The following is a 16,500-nucleotide window of genomic DNA, read 5'->3' on the forward strand; positions in this document are numbered from 1 at the left end:
CTCCAGGATGAGCTACTGCCTCCAGCGAACTTCAAAGCCAAGCTCATTATGAAATAGTTGTGAGGGGTAGCACTTGCCCCACTGAAGTACAATCACTTTGCAAATCTGTCTCCCTTGATTGGCAGCTGCTTGATGCAAGCCTGGAGCCTAATTCACCTTTTTATTTGCAGCTCTTAGTCAATCCTGATTGGAGGAGTAGGTGAACAATAAATGGATGCACTGGGCCTTACCCCTGGAGATTCAGGATTCTTACCCTTCAACTCTCAGAGCCTCAAGAGATGGCTGAATTAGAAGCAGGCACAGGAAAACGAGCGAGTGTCTACAAGTGGTGCACCCCACTGGTGCAGTGGAGTGGCTGGGGCCTATAGACATCCTAGAAACCGCCACTAGGAGTGGGTCACAGAGCAGCATTAACATGGATTCATGCCTCCTCCTAGCACAGGCTGGTGCATCAAGAGGGCAGTGGAAGGGGAAAGCCCCACCAGTAGTCTCCTGTCCTCATCTCATCACAAGCCCCACTAATCACAGCCCATCACCTTTCCCTCTAAGGGAAGACCCCAGAAACTAGAAACCATCAGACCTGCTCCAGGGCACCAAGCAGCAGGGCCAGGTGCTAATAATCCCCTGAGAATCCCTAGGAGAGAGCATTTCCAGTTATTGAAGCCACTTCTTTACACAAGACCACCTCCCTCCTTTCCTTGAGGGTGGGAAGAGTCGGACGGTAATTATCATATCCCCATTTTACAGGTGGGAACATGGTTGCCCCAGAGGTGAAGCATGTCCAAGGTCACATAGCAGGCAAGAGGCAGAGCTGGGACCAAGCCCACCTCTCTTCCTGGGAAACTGTTTCCCAGAGAAGCCCAAGTGCCAATGGCAATAGCAAATTCCAGGAGCCCCGGTGAGAGCTAAGCCCACCCCAGCTCAGAGAATGCCAGGCCCTGGGGGAATGCCAGGCCATTGGCTCCCTCGCATAAGGCCCAGGGCCCAGGGGCAGCCCCCTTTAAGAAGCGCTCTCTTTTCCAGAAGAGCTCCAGTCTTAATTTTAGCTTGGAGGCCTGCCACAGGAGGCTTTACCGAGAGGCAGGCTGAAGTTATGTGGGACAGCTGTCAGCCGGCATGCTGGGTGGGGCCTATTTAGCCGGCAGGGGCACAGGCCCGGGGGACTCTGAACTGGTCTCTCTGCTCCTAGTGCTCTCAACCCCACCAGCCACACGGCTCCGATCTCCTCCAGAGGGTCCCCCAGCTTCACCATGATGACCGAAGAGCACACGGATCTCGAAGCCCAGATCATCAAGGACATCCACTGCAAGGAGATCGACCTTGTGAACCGAGACCCCAAAAACATTAATGAGGACATAGTCAAGGTAGGCTGGGCCCTGGGATGGCAGGGAGGGTCTCTGCCACAGGCACCGCCATCTTCTCCCAAAGACTCTTTTGTTACCCTATCTTTTCTACATCTCCCCCCAAACAAACAAACAAAAACAGACTTGTTAAACCCCCAATGAACCTTTAGTATAAACCATCACAAAAAATTAGCCACATATCATCAGTAGCATATCAGGCCACAATTGGCAGATCACAAAGAAAATACCTCCTTACTACTCCGAGACTCTCGCCATTCACTCCTGGCCCTTGTCCCGGGAGCAATAGGAATAGGTGGCCAAGTTGGGCTCTTTTCCATGCCAGAAGGCATTTCTGCGGTCTTCACAGTGGGCTCTGGGTCAATCTCCAGGAAGAGCTTCCAACACGGCTGGCAGCCCCTTCAAGTGACACTCACTCCCCTAGAGCCCTGCCCAGGGTCTGTCCCTCATGGCCTACTAGCCATGCTCAGCTATCACCCCAGTTCTCACCTCACCTCACATTTAGGGGGCACAGCAGGACAGAGGCCTCTCAGAGGGTGCCTGGGTCCCTGAAAAGGAATGCTGAGAGTTGTCCAGCTTTCAGGAAGTGTCCCCTGTCACTGCAGCCTGAAGTCGGGCCTCCTTCCTCACCAGGTGACAGGAGCAGCCTGGCTGCCTCTAAGCCCATGACTTTAACCCAGCCTCCACCTGAAAACCAAAGGGAACTTTTTAAAAGATAGTTCCTCAGAGCAGGATCCCCAGTCACCCACATTGGAGTCGCTGGAGGGCTGGGCTATTACAGGGGAAGATGGCTGGGCTCTCTCTGGGCCTACTGAATACATTAGGATCTCAGACTAGCACTGTCCCACCAAAGTAGAGATGTAATGTAACCCATGATACAATGACCCTATGGACTTCTTTTACATAAACTGTAACATTATCATTTATTATTATCAAATATTACACACTGCATATAATTGTGTGTGCTAAACTTTTTTCATGATAATCACACAATGACTTATTTTACACATCTTGTTTTATAAAGTTAGATTCTTTTTTAGAGTAGCCATAAGTTGACAGAAAAATTGAATGAAAGGTACGGGGATTTCCCATATCCCCACCTGCCCTGGAATTTTTAATTTTCTGGCAGACACATTTACAGAAGAAAAGCCAAACAGGTAAAACTAATTTGAATGATATTTTTTTTTATGTAACCCTATCTGTCCAAAATAGTATCATTTCAACATATAGTTGACCTAAAACAATTATTAAGGAACTATTTTGTATGGTATTTCTTCACGTTCTAAATCCAGTGTGTATCTTGTTGATGACATATCTCAAAGCGTACACTAAATTTTAATCAGAAATAGATATTCTGTATTTGGAGTTCAAAGACTTGCAATTGAAAATTGATTCACATGCCCAAATTGTTCCAAACATTCTTAAAATTGTTCCCATAATGGAATGGATGCCCAGATATCAATTAAAATTAAAGAATTTAGAATTTTAGCCCAACATAAGTGCCTAAAGCTGGGGCTACTGGATTCTCCGGTTTGGCTAAGAGCTGGTTGTAAGGCACAGCCCTGGGCTGTCATCCTTTACTGGGGCACCTCCCTCATTGGATCAGGCTCTAATCTCTCCAAGTAACTTTCCAAACCCAACACAATCTGGCCCCAACCTGTTTCTTTGGCTTCCAGCTGCCAGTCCACCCACCAGAACACACCCTTTTGACCTGGGCAGAAGGGCCCACCTGCTCTCCTCTGAGTGGTGAAGGCCAGGCTCAGTCTTCAAGGTCCAACTCAAATGTCATTTCCTTCAGGAATCCTCCCCCTACTCCTCCAAGCAATCAGATGCTCCCTTTTTGGTGTCCCCCCTTCACTTGGGGCACTCTTCCATGACCTCAGAAGAATGTGAAAAGCCACATTGTGGAAAAGGAGGAAGCAAATTTCTCTAACTATAAAGCACTATAGAAGTGTAAAATATTGTTAGTTGTGGTTTATGCAATGTGGTCTAGCAGGAATAGTTTCAGACTTAACTTTAATAGACCTGAGTTCAAATCTTTTATCTAAAACAACAATAGATATGTCACCTTGGTGTTCTGAGCCTTTGTTTCCCTCTGTTAAATGGTGATCATATCATTTACCTCCCCCAGGTGAAAGTACTATGGAAATATCACATGTGGGTTAAAAGAGACAAGGGGTTTGGAAGTGTATAACAGTCCCCAGCACACAGCAAGGGAGGGACAAATGTGAGCTGAATAGGGCCTCAAGGTACTTGCAGGTCCTGAGGGCAAGAGAACAGCCACAGGCACTGGGAAATGGAGATAAGGATTCCACAGGAGAATGTGGAATCTTCTGAGGGAGACCACAATGAGTCCCAAGTGTAGAAGGGACTTCTGGGTCCTACTGAGCTGAGCATGAACGTGGGCCCAGATTGTGATCCAAAGGGAGAAGTGGGGATGGTAGCACAAATGTCTAGCTTTATGCAGCCTCTCTAGAGCTATATGGTATCCTCTTCTGATGGCCCCATACCCCCAGGGAAACAGTTCCCAAAGGCTAAACAAAAGGCCTTGCAAATAATTATGTTGAGAGGAGATTGTTGTTTGGTATTATTTGAACATTCTCTGGTTTCTAAAGCTATCTGACAATCTCTTGTTTTTAATGAGGAAGAAATCAAACGTTAAAAATACAGAAAAAATAATCATAAAATAGAGTCAGATAAATACCACAGACAGGTTCAGGGAGACTTCAGGTTTATGTTATGGTCTGTTAAAGAAGAAAGATAAAAGAAGAAAAGAGAGAGGAGCCTGTGGCTAGGAGGGGTGCAGAGCAGCCTGTCTGAACAGAGTGACCTCCTGACTGCCTGGGTGCCTGCCCTCTCATGGGAAAAGACAGACACAGGGATTGAAGGAAGGGTCAGTGAGGGAGTGGGCAGAGAAGAGGAACATGTTGTCCCCTCCACCACCAGCTGCTGGAGGAAGAGCAGGAGATAGACCCACTGTGTTCATGGATTTGAGCCCCACAGAGGGGAGATACTCCCTTTGGGTGATAACCTTGAATCCAGACTGAAAATGAGTACCAGAGAGCCCTGAACACCCAGCAGAATTATACTGTGATCTCCAAGCCTTGGGGCGGGGCCCAGGGCAGAGCTGAAGGTCATGTGAGGCTAGTGCTGAGGAAGTGGGGAGAGCACACCCCCATTCCCTTTCCCACCCACCATCATTGCCAACATCAACTCCTTGCTTCATTACTGAGTACCTGCTACATGCCAGGCACTGTGCTATCTCAGAGCAGATGGTATGAGCTATGTGCAAGCCCCATGTAGGGTCTAGGGGACATAAATGCATGCCCTAAGACCCCACCCCACCCTAACCCTCCTGAGTTATTTCTGAGAGGGCTCACTGCTAGCTCCATAGCCCTCCCTCTCTCCCTAACTCATATTTTAGCACCAGGACCCTAAAGAAGCGAGGCATGCCCCCTAAGTGCCATGCAATACCTGCAGCTTCCAGATTCCACTCCTCTTTCCCCAGGTGCTCCAAGGCAACCCCTCAGAAAGGACAGGAGACAGGCCTGATCCCAGCCCTTCCCATGATACTAGTTCCTACCCCATATCTAACCACAATCAATCATAACACCTTCCCTCTTCAAACAACACCCTTCTGCCTATCAGCTCAAGCTAAGTCACAGCCAGAGGAAGCATCAGCATTTAGCACCTTCCCCAGTTCTGCACACTCCTGCTCCCAGTTTGGGTGGATCCAGGATACCTATCACTCAAAGGAGGAATTAAACTTTATACCTCCCCTTGAAAAGAATTCAATCCAATAAGGAAGCAATGACTAGAAAAATGAGACTATACAGGGGAAGGTGCTAAACGCTATAAGTTAATGCCAGATGAAGGGTGGGGGGAGTTAGGAGAGGAACAGATTACAGATTACTTGCATGTAGTAAAATGGGCAGCCAGTCTCATGGGGATATAGTATGTAAGGTGCATTTTCTAAAAATGAGAAACATAGAAAATGTGGGAAGGGGGACAGGCTTTCAAGAATAGGAAAGAGAATGAGCAAAGGTGTGGAGGATTTTCACAACATTGGGAAGAATGTACAATGCAGAGTTGATGAAGTGAGGGCCAGGTATTACCATTCCTCCTTCTTGTGTACATGGCAGACTTTATTAATGAGTCCCAGCAGGAAGCCAGGCCTCATTAGATAGTCAAGAGTTATAGCACAAGAGATTAAATTTCTTTACTAGTCTGACTGTAGAATAACAAACTGCTGAATGAGAATAAAACAGAGCATCCAAGAGGGAATTTCTTGGGGTAGTTAGCAGGAAGGGCAGGTTGAGGCTAGATTCGCAGTTCCTTTCTTCTGGGATATCCTGTCCTCTGTCAATGACCTTTAAGAAGAGCTATGTTGAACTAACACCGAGATTTTCTGACTTAGCGTTAGGGGGATTCCTGAGAGTCAATTGGTCTACAATTTTTAAAATGTAGCCCACTTTCTTGGGGAGCTTGTTAAAATACAGATCCCCCAACCCTATCACTAGAAGTTCTTATTCAGTAGAGCTGGTAAATGTTTTGCATTTTTATGTTCAAGTGTCAGCAAATACATCCACCTCAGCCTATAGAAGACAGTTGTGGAGTCCAGAGTTACCATCTCTTTTACCTAAAGACACACTGAATCGGTTATCAATTACTGTGTGACAAATTACCCCAACCATTTTACGGTCACTCACAATTCTGCAGATTGACAGGGCTCAGCTGGGTGGTTCTGCTGGATTAGAGGGGCCCTCTCATGCAGCTTCAGTCAGATAACACTGAGGCTAAAAATCACCTAGGGGCTTCAAGATGATTCACTCATATTCCAGGGCATTGTCAAACAGAGCTCTAAGGTGGGGCTCAGTCAGGATGCTGGAATGGTTGAGCATCTCTTTGTGGTAGTTTGGAAACTCTCCCTGCATATGGCCTCTCCATCAGTCTCTAGAGGAGGGAATGGTAGTGGGCTTCTACAGCAGAGTACAATAGCTGACTTCTAACACCACCAGTCTCGAACAGCAGGGTATAAAACATGATGGCTATGGGCTCCCCAAAGCAGAAGCTGCCAGGCCTTCTGAAAGCTTAGTTCTGGAACTGGCACAGCATTCCTTCTGCCACATTCTGGTGGTTACAGGCAATCACACAACAAGTGTAGACTCAAGATGAGATGAGAGTACCCATGGGCATAAACACTGAGAGGCATGACTCTTCAGGGGTCATCTCTGGAGACTAGCTAGTCACACACTAAATGGTACACACATCCTAGAACTCATCCAGGGCCTTTCATTTATTCCCTATTTCAGCTTTCACCAAAGGCACAGGCTGAGAGGGCAGGAGAGAGAAAGGGAAGAGCCCAGAAGGAAGACAAGTACCAGGCCTCCCTGGGATACTACTGATGAGGTCCTTCCGGCAGGTTCCTTTCTCTCTTCTTGCAGCCCTCTTCTTGCATCTCCTTTACGTGAACCCATGAACCTCAGTCCCTTTATGCTCCAACCCAGGTGCTCCTAGTACCCCACTAGGATGCTCTTTATCACAAGCTCCAGATGATGCCTGGTTACCTCCTATGCTGTGTTCTGTGTCTCATCCTCCTGGAGATCCTGAATCCTGTGGTGATCCTGGACTAGGTCACAGCAAAGGAGACTCGGGCCCATTCTTTGTTGTCAGGCTGATTTGGGCATCACTCTGCTTGGCCCTTATATGAAATAACAGATACATGGCCAGAACTGACATCTATGAGGGTCAAATGCATTGTGGGTGTCCCTAGGGTCACCCCAGATTGTATAGAATTCCATTATTATCATATCTAACAAAAGAAGCAAAGCTTTACCATTTTGAATCTGTTTTGCAGCTATTACCTCAGTTTAGCTTCTAATTTTATCAGTCAGTGCTTCTCAAATACCTGGGTAAAGGGCTGCTTTTATTAAGACTGCTCTGATCTGTTGTACAACAATACTTTTGTAAAATGCCATAAAAATTAACTACTCAGGAAATGAAATGAAAAATAGGCATATAAATACAATCTCCAATTCTTTCTTATTATTGGATTTAACAGACATAAAATTACTGTATCAAATTTTTTTGAATATTTCTAAGTGCTTTTTCTCAATTTCTACTGACCTTGCTGGGGTAGGATGGAGGAGACACTAACTTCCTTTAAGTTGCAAAGTAGCAAGTAAAAAAATGGAATCCAGAAAATTAGACCAACTTGCTTGATTCTTCTGGTTCCAGAGCTAGTCCCATCCACTGCGGATCTTGTCTCAGTCCTCTCTGTGTAAAGTTAAACAAACAAATAAAATCAAAAACAAAGAGAGAAAAAAAAATACCCTAAGGACCAGAGAGGGAAAGCACCATGCCCAAAATCACACAATTACTCAGTGGTCAGTAGAGAATGGAACCATAGAGCTATTTACCTCCCTTTTGAGATATTTTATCTGAACAGTCCAGGGCCCTGGATGCCCAAGGCCTGAGTCATGCAGGACTCTGGGGAGGTATTTTTGACAGGAGTGACTGCTGGCCTCCCTGGAATTCTAGGCAACTCCACGGCCTGTATTCCTCCACCCTCTCAAAGTCTGTGGGGGCCTTGCGGGCTCATTCCTATTAATCAACTAGCTTTCTTGCTGTTCCAAAAAATAAATATGCCAGAGAAAGGGACACCAACTGAATGAGCAACCATTGGTCTCCCCCTTTTACTCTTCACCCTCTCTCCAGCAGGACAAACAGCCCCAAGGCTCAGCCAGTGAATTGAGTCCCCCATTTCCCACCCTCCAAGCAAAAGCCTCTCCACCTCCTGAAAGGAACTAAGAAACAAAGTCACTGTGTGCTCCTGATACGCTGGCATCACTGCCTAGAGCTGCTTGAGCAGAGTCTTAAAATCATCTGTCTCCCCACACTAGCACATTGTGGCAAAGTTCTTTTAATGCTCAAATCTGAGTTAGGGGAACAGTGGCCTGCTCTCAGCAAAGCACAGCCCTCTAATAGCATACTTTCTGATTCACAGAAAACAGGGCCGTTATCTCGTGCACAGCACTCAAAGGCAATCCCTAGAAATAATTCAAATGTCAGCACCACTGTCTTCTGCAAAGAGATGACAATTAAAAGACACAACAGAGAGGTCCTTGAGGGTGGAATTATGACTACAAACAGAAAATGAGAGCAAGGAGGATTCCATCCATCTTACCATCTCAGAGTGAGACCCACACATAAACATTTACGACTCAGTAGGTTGCTGAAGAATGGTCATTTGTGATCTGGGATGTCAACAGAATTTTTGAGATATATTTTCATAGAAACTCCAGAGGATTTGAACAAATAATTCCCATCAGTGTGTACTTATCATATGAGATACATTATGCTAAGCACTACCCAAGAGGTGGTATGAGGAAACAAAGTGGATCTCCAATAAATACTTGTTTGAATACATGGGTGGATGGATGGATGGATGGATGGTTGGTTGGTTGGTTAAGAGGAAAGAAAGACTGATGGGCAAGTGAATAAATGGATAAGTGAATGGGTAGGTAGAAGTATGGATGGATGGAGGAAGATGGGTAGGCTGATGGATGGACACATGAAAAGGTAGATAGATGGTTAGATGAAAAGATAATAGATGAATGAATAGATGAATAGATGGTAGAGTATAGATGAATGGATGAATAGATGAAAGAAAAATTATCTCTATTCTTCACAATAAGAAAAAATGGCAGCTCCATTTTATAGATGAGGAGATGAAGCTCGAAACAATTAAGTGACCCTTCAAAGTCACTCATCTGGTCAGCATCTGCTCTGGATGCAAACCCACCTTTGTACTCCAGCTTCCTGTTGAGGAAAGCACTCTAGGATGATCTCCAACAACAGTTGAATTCATCAGCTTTCTGTTACTAGAATAAACACCTGAAATAACCAACTTACGAAGAGCAAAGGCTCATTGTGGCTCACAGTTATGCAGGTTCCAGTACATGACTGGTTGGCCCTATTGCTTTGGGCCAAGGGATTTGTGACAAGGTAGTAAGTCATAGGGAAAGTGCACTATGAGCTAGCCATTTACTTCATGGCAGAGGAGTGCAGAAGAGACAGAGGAAGGGGAAGTGCCCCATTAATCTTTTCAATGACCTAAAGACCCCTACAAGGTCACACCTCTTAAAAGCTCCACCCTGGAGACTATGCCTTTAATACATGGGCCTTTGGGGACATTTAAGATTCAAACTATAATGACACCTAGCAGTTCCTAATCAGGTATTCTGTGCCAGTGTTTTGAGTATTTGCCTTAATTTATTTAATTAAATTCTTGCCTTAATTTATTTAATCCTCTGACAACTACTGTAAGACAAAGCTGGGAAAACAAGGCATAGAAAAGCTCAATGACTTGCTCAAGGTCAAATCCAGTCTGTCTGCCTGCCAAGGCCAAACTTCAGAGGGGACAGTCATCCTCCCTGAAAAGCACAGCACAGACAGAATCTACTTTGGGGTTGACCTTATTTGAGACAGTGGATTAGAGTCAAGATGTCTAAATTCAATCTGGCCCTGTGATGCTGGCCAGGACCCCCTTCTGGGCCTGACTGCCCACCTGAAGTCAAAGAGGCAGGTCTGGGTAATCTGTGAATAGGGAGGTTCTGTTCTAAGGACACCCACTAGAAGACTGGACAAGCCACCAGGTGCTGAGCAGAGGAAGACAGGAAAGAGCATTAACTGATGGGATGAGGCAGACATGCAAGGCTCTATCCGAATGCCTATCTCTGCTGGAAGGTTTCTGAGGCCACACAGCATCTCTAAAAGCCAGTCCAAAAGGTATCAGGCACAAGACAGGCATCGGCCAATATGGGGGTAGGGCAGGTTGCTGAGATCAGAGCTTCTCAGTTGGCAGGATCCAAGCCCTGGGCATTTGACTGAACAGACCCATACATAAGCAGGCAGATTATATGCCCAGTCAAGTTTGGAAGGGACTCCCGGGGTACCCTCCCCACCTTCTCCAGTTTAAAAACTCCCTCAAGAAATAGCAAGTCTAGATTTTTGTCCCATATAAACCAGATGTAGAAGATTCCAGCCCTGCACTGGGGTTATCACTCAGTGATAAAGCACTTCCCTAATATGTACAAGGCCCTGGGTGCTATCCCCAGCACTTCAAAACAGATAAAAAGTGATGCCATCTCTTTCCATCCAGTCTCCAAAGCCATGAGATGTTCCCAACCAACTTGGGCCCTCTTATCCAAATATCTAGCATATGTCTTTTCCATCTCTGCTCCAAGACCCAAAACCTGGTTTTCCCAGGTTTTCATCCATCCACCACAACCTGGAAGTCCTTTAGGAAGAAGTTACATACTTCTAAGAAGTTTAGGCCCATATTCTTCTCTTCTCCCATCCATGGGGTCATCTAAGAGGTTAAGCCATCTCCATCAAAACAACCAGGGGCTAAGATTATACAGGGAGGGAATCCTGTGGCCCTGCTGACTCTTCATCCTGCAGCCTAGAATCTCACCATACAAACTTTGCTGCCCATTAATCTACTACCCTAAGTAGGACCTCATACAGGATGTATAGGAGGATCCATGGATCTGAGATCTGGTGCAAGAGCTCAGAATTGAAAGCCATATGAGAAAAAGGGATCCAAGATTCCTTGAGCATCATGGTTCTATGCACTCCCTTTCCCAAAAAGCATTATTCTAAAAAGAAATGCACCAAAGCAATACTTTTAGTATTAGACAGATACAAATCAGAGACAATTTTTTTGTTGTTCATTTTTTTCTATTCTCTTCATTTTCTGTGATGTGGCTCTGTCTTTTATAATGAAAAGTAATTGTAATAATAACTGCCCATTGGGGAAGGAATCATCTCCCCACAGCCACAGTGGGAAAGGAAAGCCCTGGAAGACTGAAATCAGATCTCTGGTCTCAGCTGCCCACATAGGCCTCTCCCATTAGTCTAATTAGTCTGTGATTTTATTTAACCCACTTTTATTAGACAGGAAATATCTCAGACAGGACTAAGACTGCATTAGTCAGCTTTTTGTCACTGTGACAAATACCTAAAATAATCAACTTAAATGGAGGAAAGGTTCGTTTTGACTCATGGTTTCAGTCCACAGCCTCTTGGACTATGGCTTTGGGCCTGTGGTAACACAGTACATTATGGCAAGAGCACATCACCAAGGAGGCCTGTTCACCTCATGGAAGCAAAGAGACAGAGGAAAAGGAGGGGCTGGTATTCCAATATCCCTTTCAAGGGTACCCCCACCCAATGACCTAACTTCCTTCCACTGAGCCCCACCTCTTGAAGCTACTACCACCTCCCAGGAGTGCTAACCTGGAGACCAAGCCTTCAACACGAAGGTCTTTGGAGGACACTTAAGATCCAAATGATATAACGGGCATTTCTATAATAGATTTTCTCACAACAGCAAACAGCTCTTCAGCCTCCCAGTTGGTAAGATGTCCTGGTCATACCACTGGGTCCACCCGTCATCAAGCCCTAGTGTACATTCAGTGCTTTTCAATTGCCTCATGAATTTAACAGCCTTCCATCCTTTCATCCTGGAGAATACACTGAAATGTGGGTCGTTACCTCTACTTTACAGAGAAGGCAGAGGATGTAGTGATGCTTAACGTCATCACCTAAGAGTGATCGGCTAGAAGGACGTTTAATGCACAGCAGGAACCTCAGAAAGGTTAGGTAAATGGCTTGGCTGAAAGTTACCTTTCTTTTATATCCATTGATTTTGTTTTTATTTCCCACATGAGGCCTCAGTCACTTCCTCCATGAGTTGTATGAACTGAAGTGAGCCCCCACATTCCTGGGGAACAGGGAGGAAGGCCTATAGTTACTGTAGAGCTAGGACAAGGAAAATGAACTCAGCCTCCTTCATGAGGCTCTTCAGGCAAGGTTAGCCACACCCAGTTTCAGACACCTTTATAGCCAGTGAAGCTTTCTCCAGAAATGGACCTCACTTTGCCACAGGTCAGAGTAGCTCCTTTCTGTACCTATGCACCTTTCTCTAACTCACTACCACTACCTTACACCAGGAACCACCATGTCCTAACTGGCCCTGCACCATCCTCACTCCCAGCCTTACCAATTGCCCCAATAGCAGCAGCCAGAATGAGCTGCTTGAAACCCAGATCCTACCAAGCCACCCCAGACTAAAGCCCTCAAAGGGCCACAGCACTGAGAGAGCCCAGATTCACTCTCCAGTCTCCTTTCTGGTCTTGCACTTGGCCTTCCAGAAGTACCTGCATCTCCTGAGAGCCCACACTGTCTATCCCACTAGCTCCTAGCAGTTTCTTCTCCTTCAGACCCAAATACTATTTTCCAGGGCATAACTCCCTCTCTACCTGATCATCTTCAGATATCAGCTTCAGCTAGATGTCTCTTCCTCAATGAATTTTCTTTAACCCCTGCTCTGAGTTAAATGCCCTGCTTAGGGGTACATTTCCCCTATTCTCCCCTTAGCCTGGCACTTATAACTGCCTACCATAAGCTCCATGAGGGTAGGAACCTGTGCTTGTCCACCATTCTATCTACAGAATTCTATCTACAGCACATCCTTGCAGGATGAATATGATTGTTCAACTCCCTTAGGATCTTAAAATAATAGAATTTGGGAGCTTCGTAGTGAGCTTTCTCTCCCTGTAACAAACACCTGAGATAATCAATTTATAAAGAAAGAAGATTTACTTTGGCTCACAGTTTTGGAGGTTCCAGTCCATGGTTGATTGGCCCCATTGCTTTTGGTGCTGTGGCGAGGCAGCACATCATGACAGGAGTGGAGCAAAAGTGCTCACCTCAGGGCCATGAGTGAAAAGAGAGAAGGCAGGGCCAGGGTCTCACAGTCCCATTCAAGGGCACACCCCCAATGACCTAAAGACCTGTTACTAGGCTCCACCTCTTAAAGGTTCCAATACCTCCCAGCAGCATCATTCTGGGGACTAAACCTTTAATACATGGGCCTTTGGGGACATTCCAGACCCAAACTATAGCAGGACTCATGGCTCTAGCACTGCCTCAAACTTACTGTTGGCTTTGAGCAAGTCACTGGACTTTCCAGGGCCTGCTTATCCATCTATAAAATGAGGAGGTTGGACAAGCTCTTCAATTATAACTCACTATTGCAGCAGGGGGTGTCTCAGCACAGGTGGGGACTAGCAGCACTGACATCAGGAAAATTTGTTAGAAATGCAGAGTCTTGGGCCCAGCCAGACCTGCAGTCAGAATCTTCTGGGGATGGGGTTTGAAGAGCCCATCCAGGGGATTCTGAGCCACACATGTGAAAGCTTGAGAAGTGGGTGGATGCAGTGCATTGAGGATCTCTCATCCCGTCCCTGCAGGTGGATTTTGAAGATGTGATTGCAGAACCCGTGGGCACCTACAGCTTCGATGGCGTGTGGAAGGTGAGCTACACCACCTTCACTGTCTCTAAGTACTGGTGTTACCGCCTGCTGTCCACGCTGCTCGGCGTCCCACTGGCCCTGCTCTGGGGCTTCCTGTTCGCCTGCATCTCCTTCTGCCACATCTGGGCGGTGGTGCCATGCATTAAGAGCTACCTGATTGAGATCCAGTGCATCAGCCACATCTACTCTCTCTGTATTCGTACCTTCTGCAACCCAGTCTTCGCTGCCCTGGGTCAGATCTGCAGCAACATCAAGGTGGTGCTGCGGAAGGAAATCTAAAGCCAAGTGGGGCAACAGGGCTGGTGGGGCAGGGAGAATCAGGCCAGGCTGGCTCCCTAGGTGCTGCTCCATGGGAGGTGCTGGAGAGCTCTTTTTCTTTAGGGACTGCTCAATTCTCCCCCAAGATGGGAGCACACAGTATAAGGAAGCCAGAAAGAAAAGAGCCCAGCTACAAAAGCATTGTGGCTCTTCACTCTGCCCCAACCCTGCCAAGATGCCCCCATGATTGGGGCTGGGGGAAGATGGTTTCTAAGAGGCAGCTACTGCAAGTTTTTGCATTCACTTGTACTGTAACAGCGTAAACCAGAATCAGTTCCCACTCAGGGTCAACCTGTCTACACCCAAGAAAGAGACCAGTGACTGTTGGTGTGGGGAGGGTGGCTCCAATAAAGGGTTTCAGCTGCACTGAGGGTATGCTGTGCTTTGTTTGTGTCCATAAGATTGGTATGTGTCCTGACCAGTCCTGGAAATACATTTCACTCCCTGAGAAGCAGAAGTGTGGAAAGTTGGTGGGACCAGAATCAAGTAGTTTTTCTTGGGATTCTACTTGTTCTGCCATGTTCATTAGGAGATTACTTATAAATGACTTCAATTGTCCCTGAATCAGACAATGATACCAATAGAGGAAAATGGTTCATGAGCTGGCAGGATGGATATACTTTAGGACAGATATACCTCAGGGCAGGGCTCAGCCTCAAATCTTTCTGAACTGCTGAGTCTTTGGCTCACCAGAGACTAAGCCCTGGCATATCTGGCCTTCCCACTTGGTATGTGCACTTCTTCATCCCTAAGATATGTGAAGTCCCATGTGTGTCTGTGTGGATTCATCAGGAGGATAAAAGCAACAGAATTGACATGCCCACCTCTTTCCACCCTCCTAATGACAACAATAAACACACACACACACACACACACACACACACGCGCACACGCACGCACACACACACACACACCCAGCAATCTTACCATTCTTGGGACTGCTTTTCCCAAGTATGCTGTCCAGAAATTAGTCCTCAAAAAAAAAAAAAGTAAAAATTAAAATTACAGAGGTTAAGGAGGTTAGTTTCTGTAGCCAAATTTGTTTAGAAATGCCATATAATTCTCTTGGAGACTTTCAGTAGACATTAAATAGCACATTAAAGTTTCTGACAAGTTCTGCAATAAAGAAACCCATTTAGGCCATATTATCCCCAGCCCAGATCCTATTTAACCTCTCTTCCTTTTTCATAAAACATAATATCTCATAAAATTAAAGTTCCAAAACACTTTACAAGTTGACAGAGGCATTACCTCATTGGTGCCTGGCCACAAGCCCAAGGGGTCTTGGGAAACAGTGTGTTAGAGTCAGGACATAGAAGGATTTGGTTCTGGTATCGCCTCTGTTCCTAGTTCCTTTCTCTGGCCTCAGTGTTATTATCCATGAAAATTATCTCTATTTCAGCTCTAAAATTTTGCTCCTGTTTTTGTTTTTAATCTAACATCTAATGTGATTTTCAAATGTAGAAAAGTTGAAAGGGTTTACAGTATACCTGTATACCCACCATCTTGGCCTTACGATTAACATTCTACTGTCCTTGCTTTATCACATTTTTATCTGTCCATCCATCCTTCTATTTATCTGTAGTCTCATTTTGATGCATTATAAAGTAAGTTGTAATATCAGTCTATTTTACCTCGAAACACTTCACCATTCAATCCTTTTTTCGAAGATGAGAAAAATGACAGCTCAGAGAGGTCAGCAGACTCTCTAAAAGTTGCACAGTCAGCAGGCGTAAGACCACTATACTCTGTGCTCTGCCCTGGGGCTTGACCACATTCTCTAGTGGACTCTGCAAGCCCTGGATCCTCTTGCTGAAAAGGATTAAGGCTGGTGTTATATCCTCCTCGAAGGATCTGCCCTTTCAAATGCCCTTCTCACAATCATTGGGCCATCAGTTTCAAATCTGCAATCTTGGGTTAGACAGAGGTTCTCGCCACAGTGGTATTTGCTATAACTGCATTGGGCTACAGCTCCAATTTTTCCAGGCCACTCTTTCTTTAAGGCAGACTATGGCAGGTGCTTAATGATCCATGAGATTCGTGGAATTGGAGGAAGGATGCATATGTTAGGTATATGTACATCTGAAGAGTTCTGTCCCCTCCAGGAATCCCACTGAGAAGCAGCAGCAGAGCACATTGCGGGTATGACGAGAAAAGATTCCAGGTAGAAGGACAGAGAAGTCCCTCTTATGTTCTGTATGCATTATCAGCAACTTGTGTTTAAACTGCATGTTCTGGGGCCCCATCTCCAGAGATTGATTCAGTAATAGGTCCCCAGAATCTACATTTAATGCAAATCCATCCATGATTCACATGTGAATTGCAAATTCCCCTTTAAAAATTATTTGTCAAGGTCCTTTCAAGGTAACAAAACAGAATCCAGTTATCTCCAGAGTCAGACTGTGGGTCATGTGGATTCAAGTTATATCACACAAAAG

General features: G+C 45.7%; 1 protein-coding gene across 1 annotated transcript; it reads left to right on the top strand.

The window, feature by feature from the left end:
• Positions 1 to 1,084: 1,084 nt before the first annotated feature.
• Cav3 (caveolin 3) lies at positions 1,085 to 14,428 on the top strand. The gene is made up of 2 exons (XM_026383049.1): positions 1,085 to 1,364; positions 13,682 to 14,428. The coding sequence occupies exons 1-2, from the start codon at positions 1,251 to 1,253 to the stop codon at positions 14,021 to 14,023; spliced, it is 456 nt and encodes a 151-aa protein (XP_026238834.1). The 5' UTR covers positions 1,085 to 1,250; the 3' UTR covers positions 14,024 to 14,428.
• Positions 14,429 to 16,500: the final 2,072 nt, after the last annotated feature.

This window comes from Urocitellus parryii, chromosome 16 (genome assembly GCF_045843805.1).
Source record: "Urocitellus parryii isolate mUroPar1 chromosome 16, mUroPar1.hap1, whole genome shotgun sequence".
Classification (NCBI taxonomy): Eukaryota; Metazoa; Chordata; class Mammalia; order Rodentia; family Sciuridae; genus Urocitellus; species Urocitellus parryii.

Excerpts from the sequence above, each read along its gene's own strand:
- Cav3 (XM_026383049.1), top strand. The coding sequence starts at position 1,251 with ATGATGACCGAAGAGCACACGGATCTCGAAGCCCAGATCATCAAGGAC. Across the intron at positions 1,365-13,681 it reads TTAATGAGGACATAGTCAAG|GTGGATTTTGAAGATGTGAT; the intron begins GTAGGCTGGGCC and ends CCGTCCCTGCAG.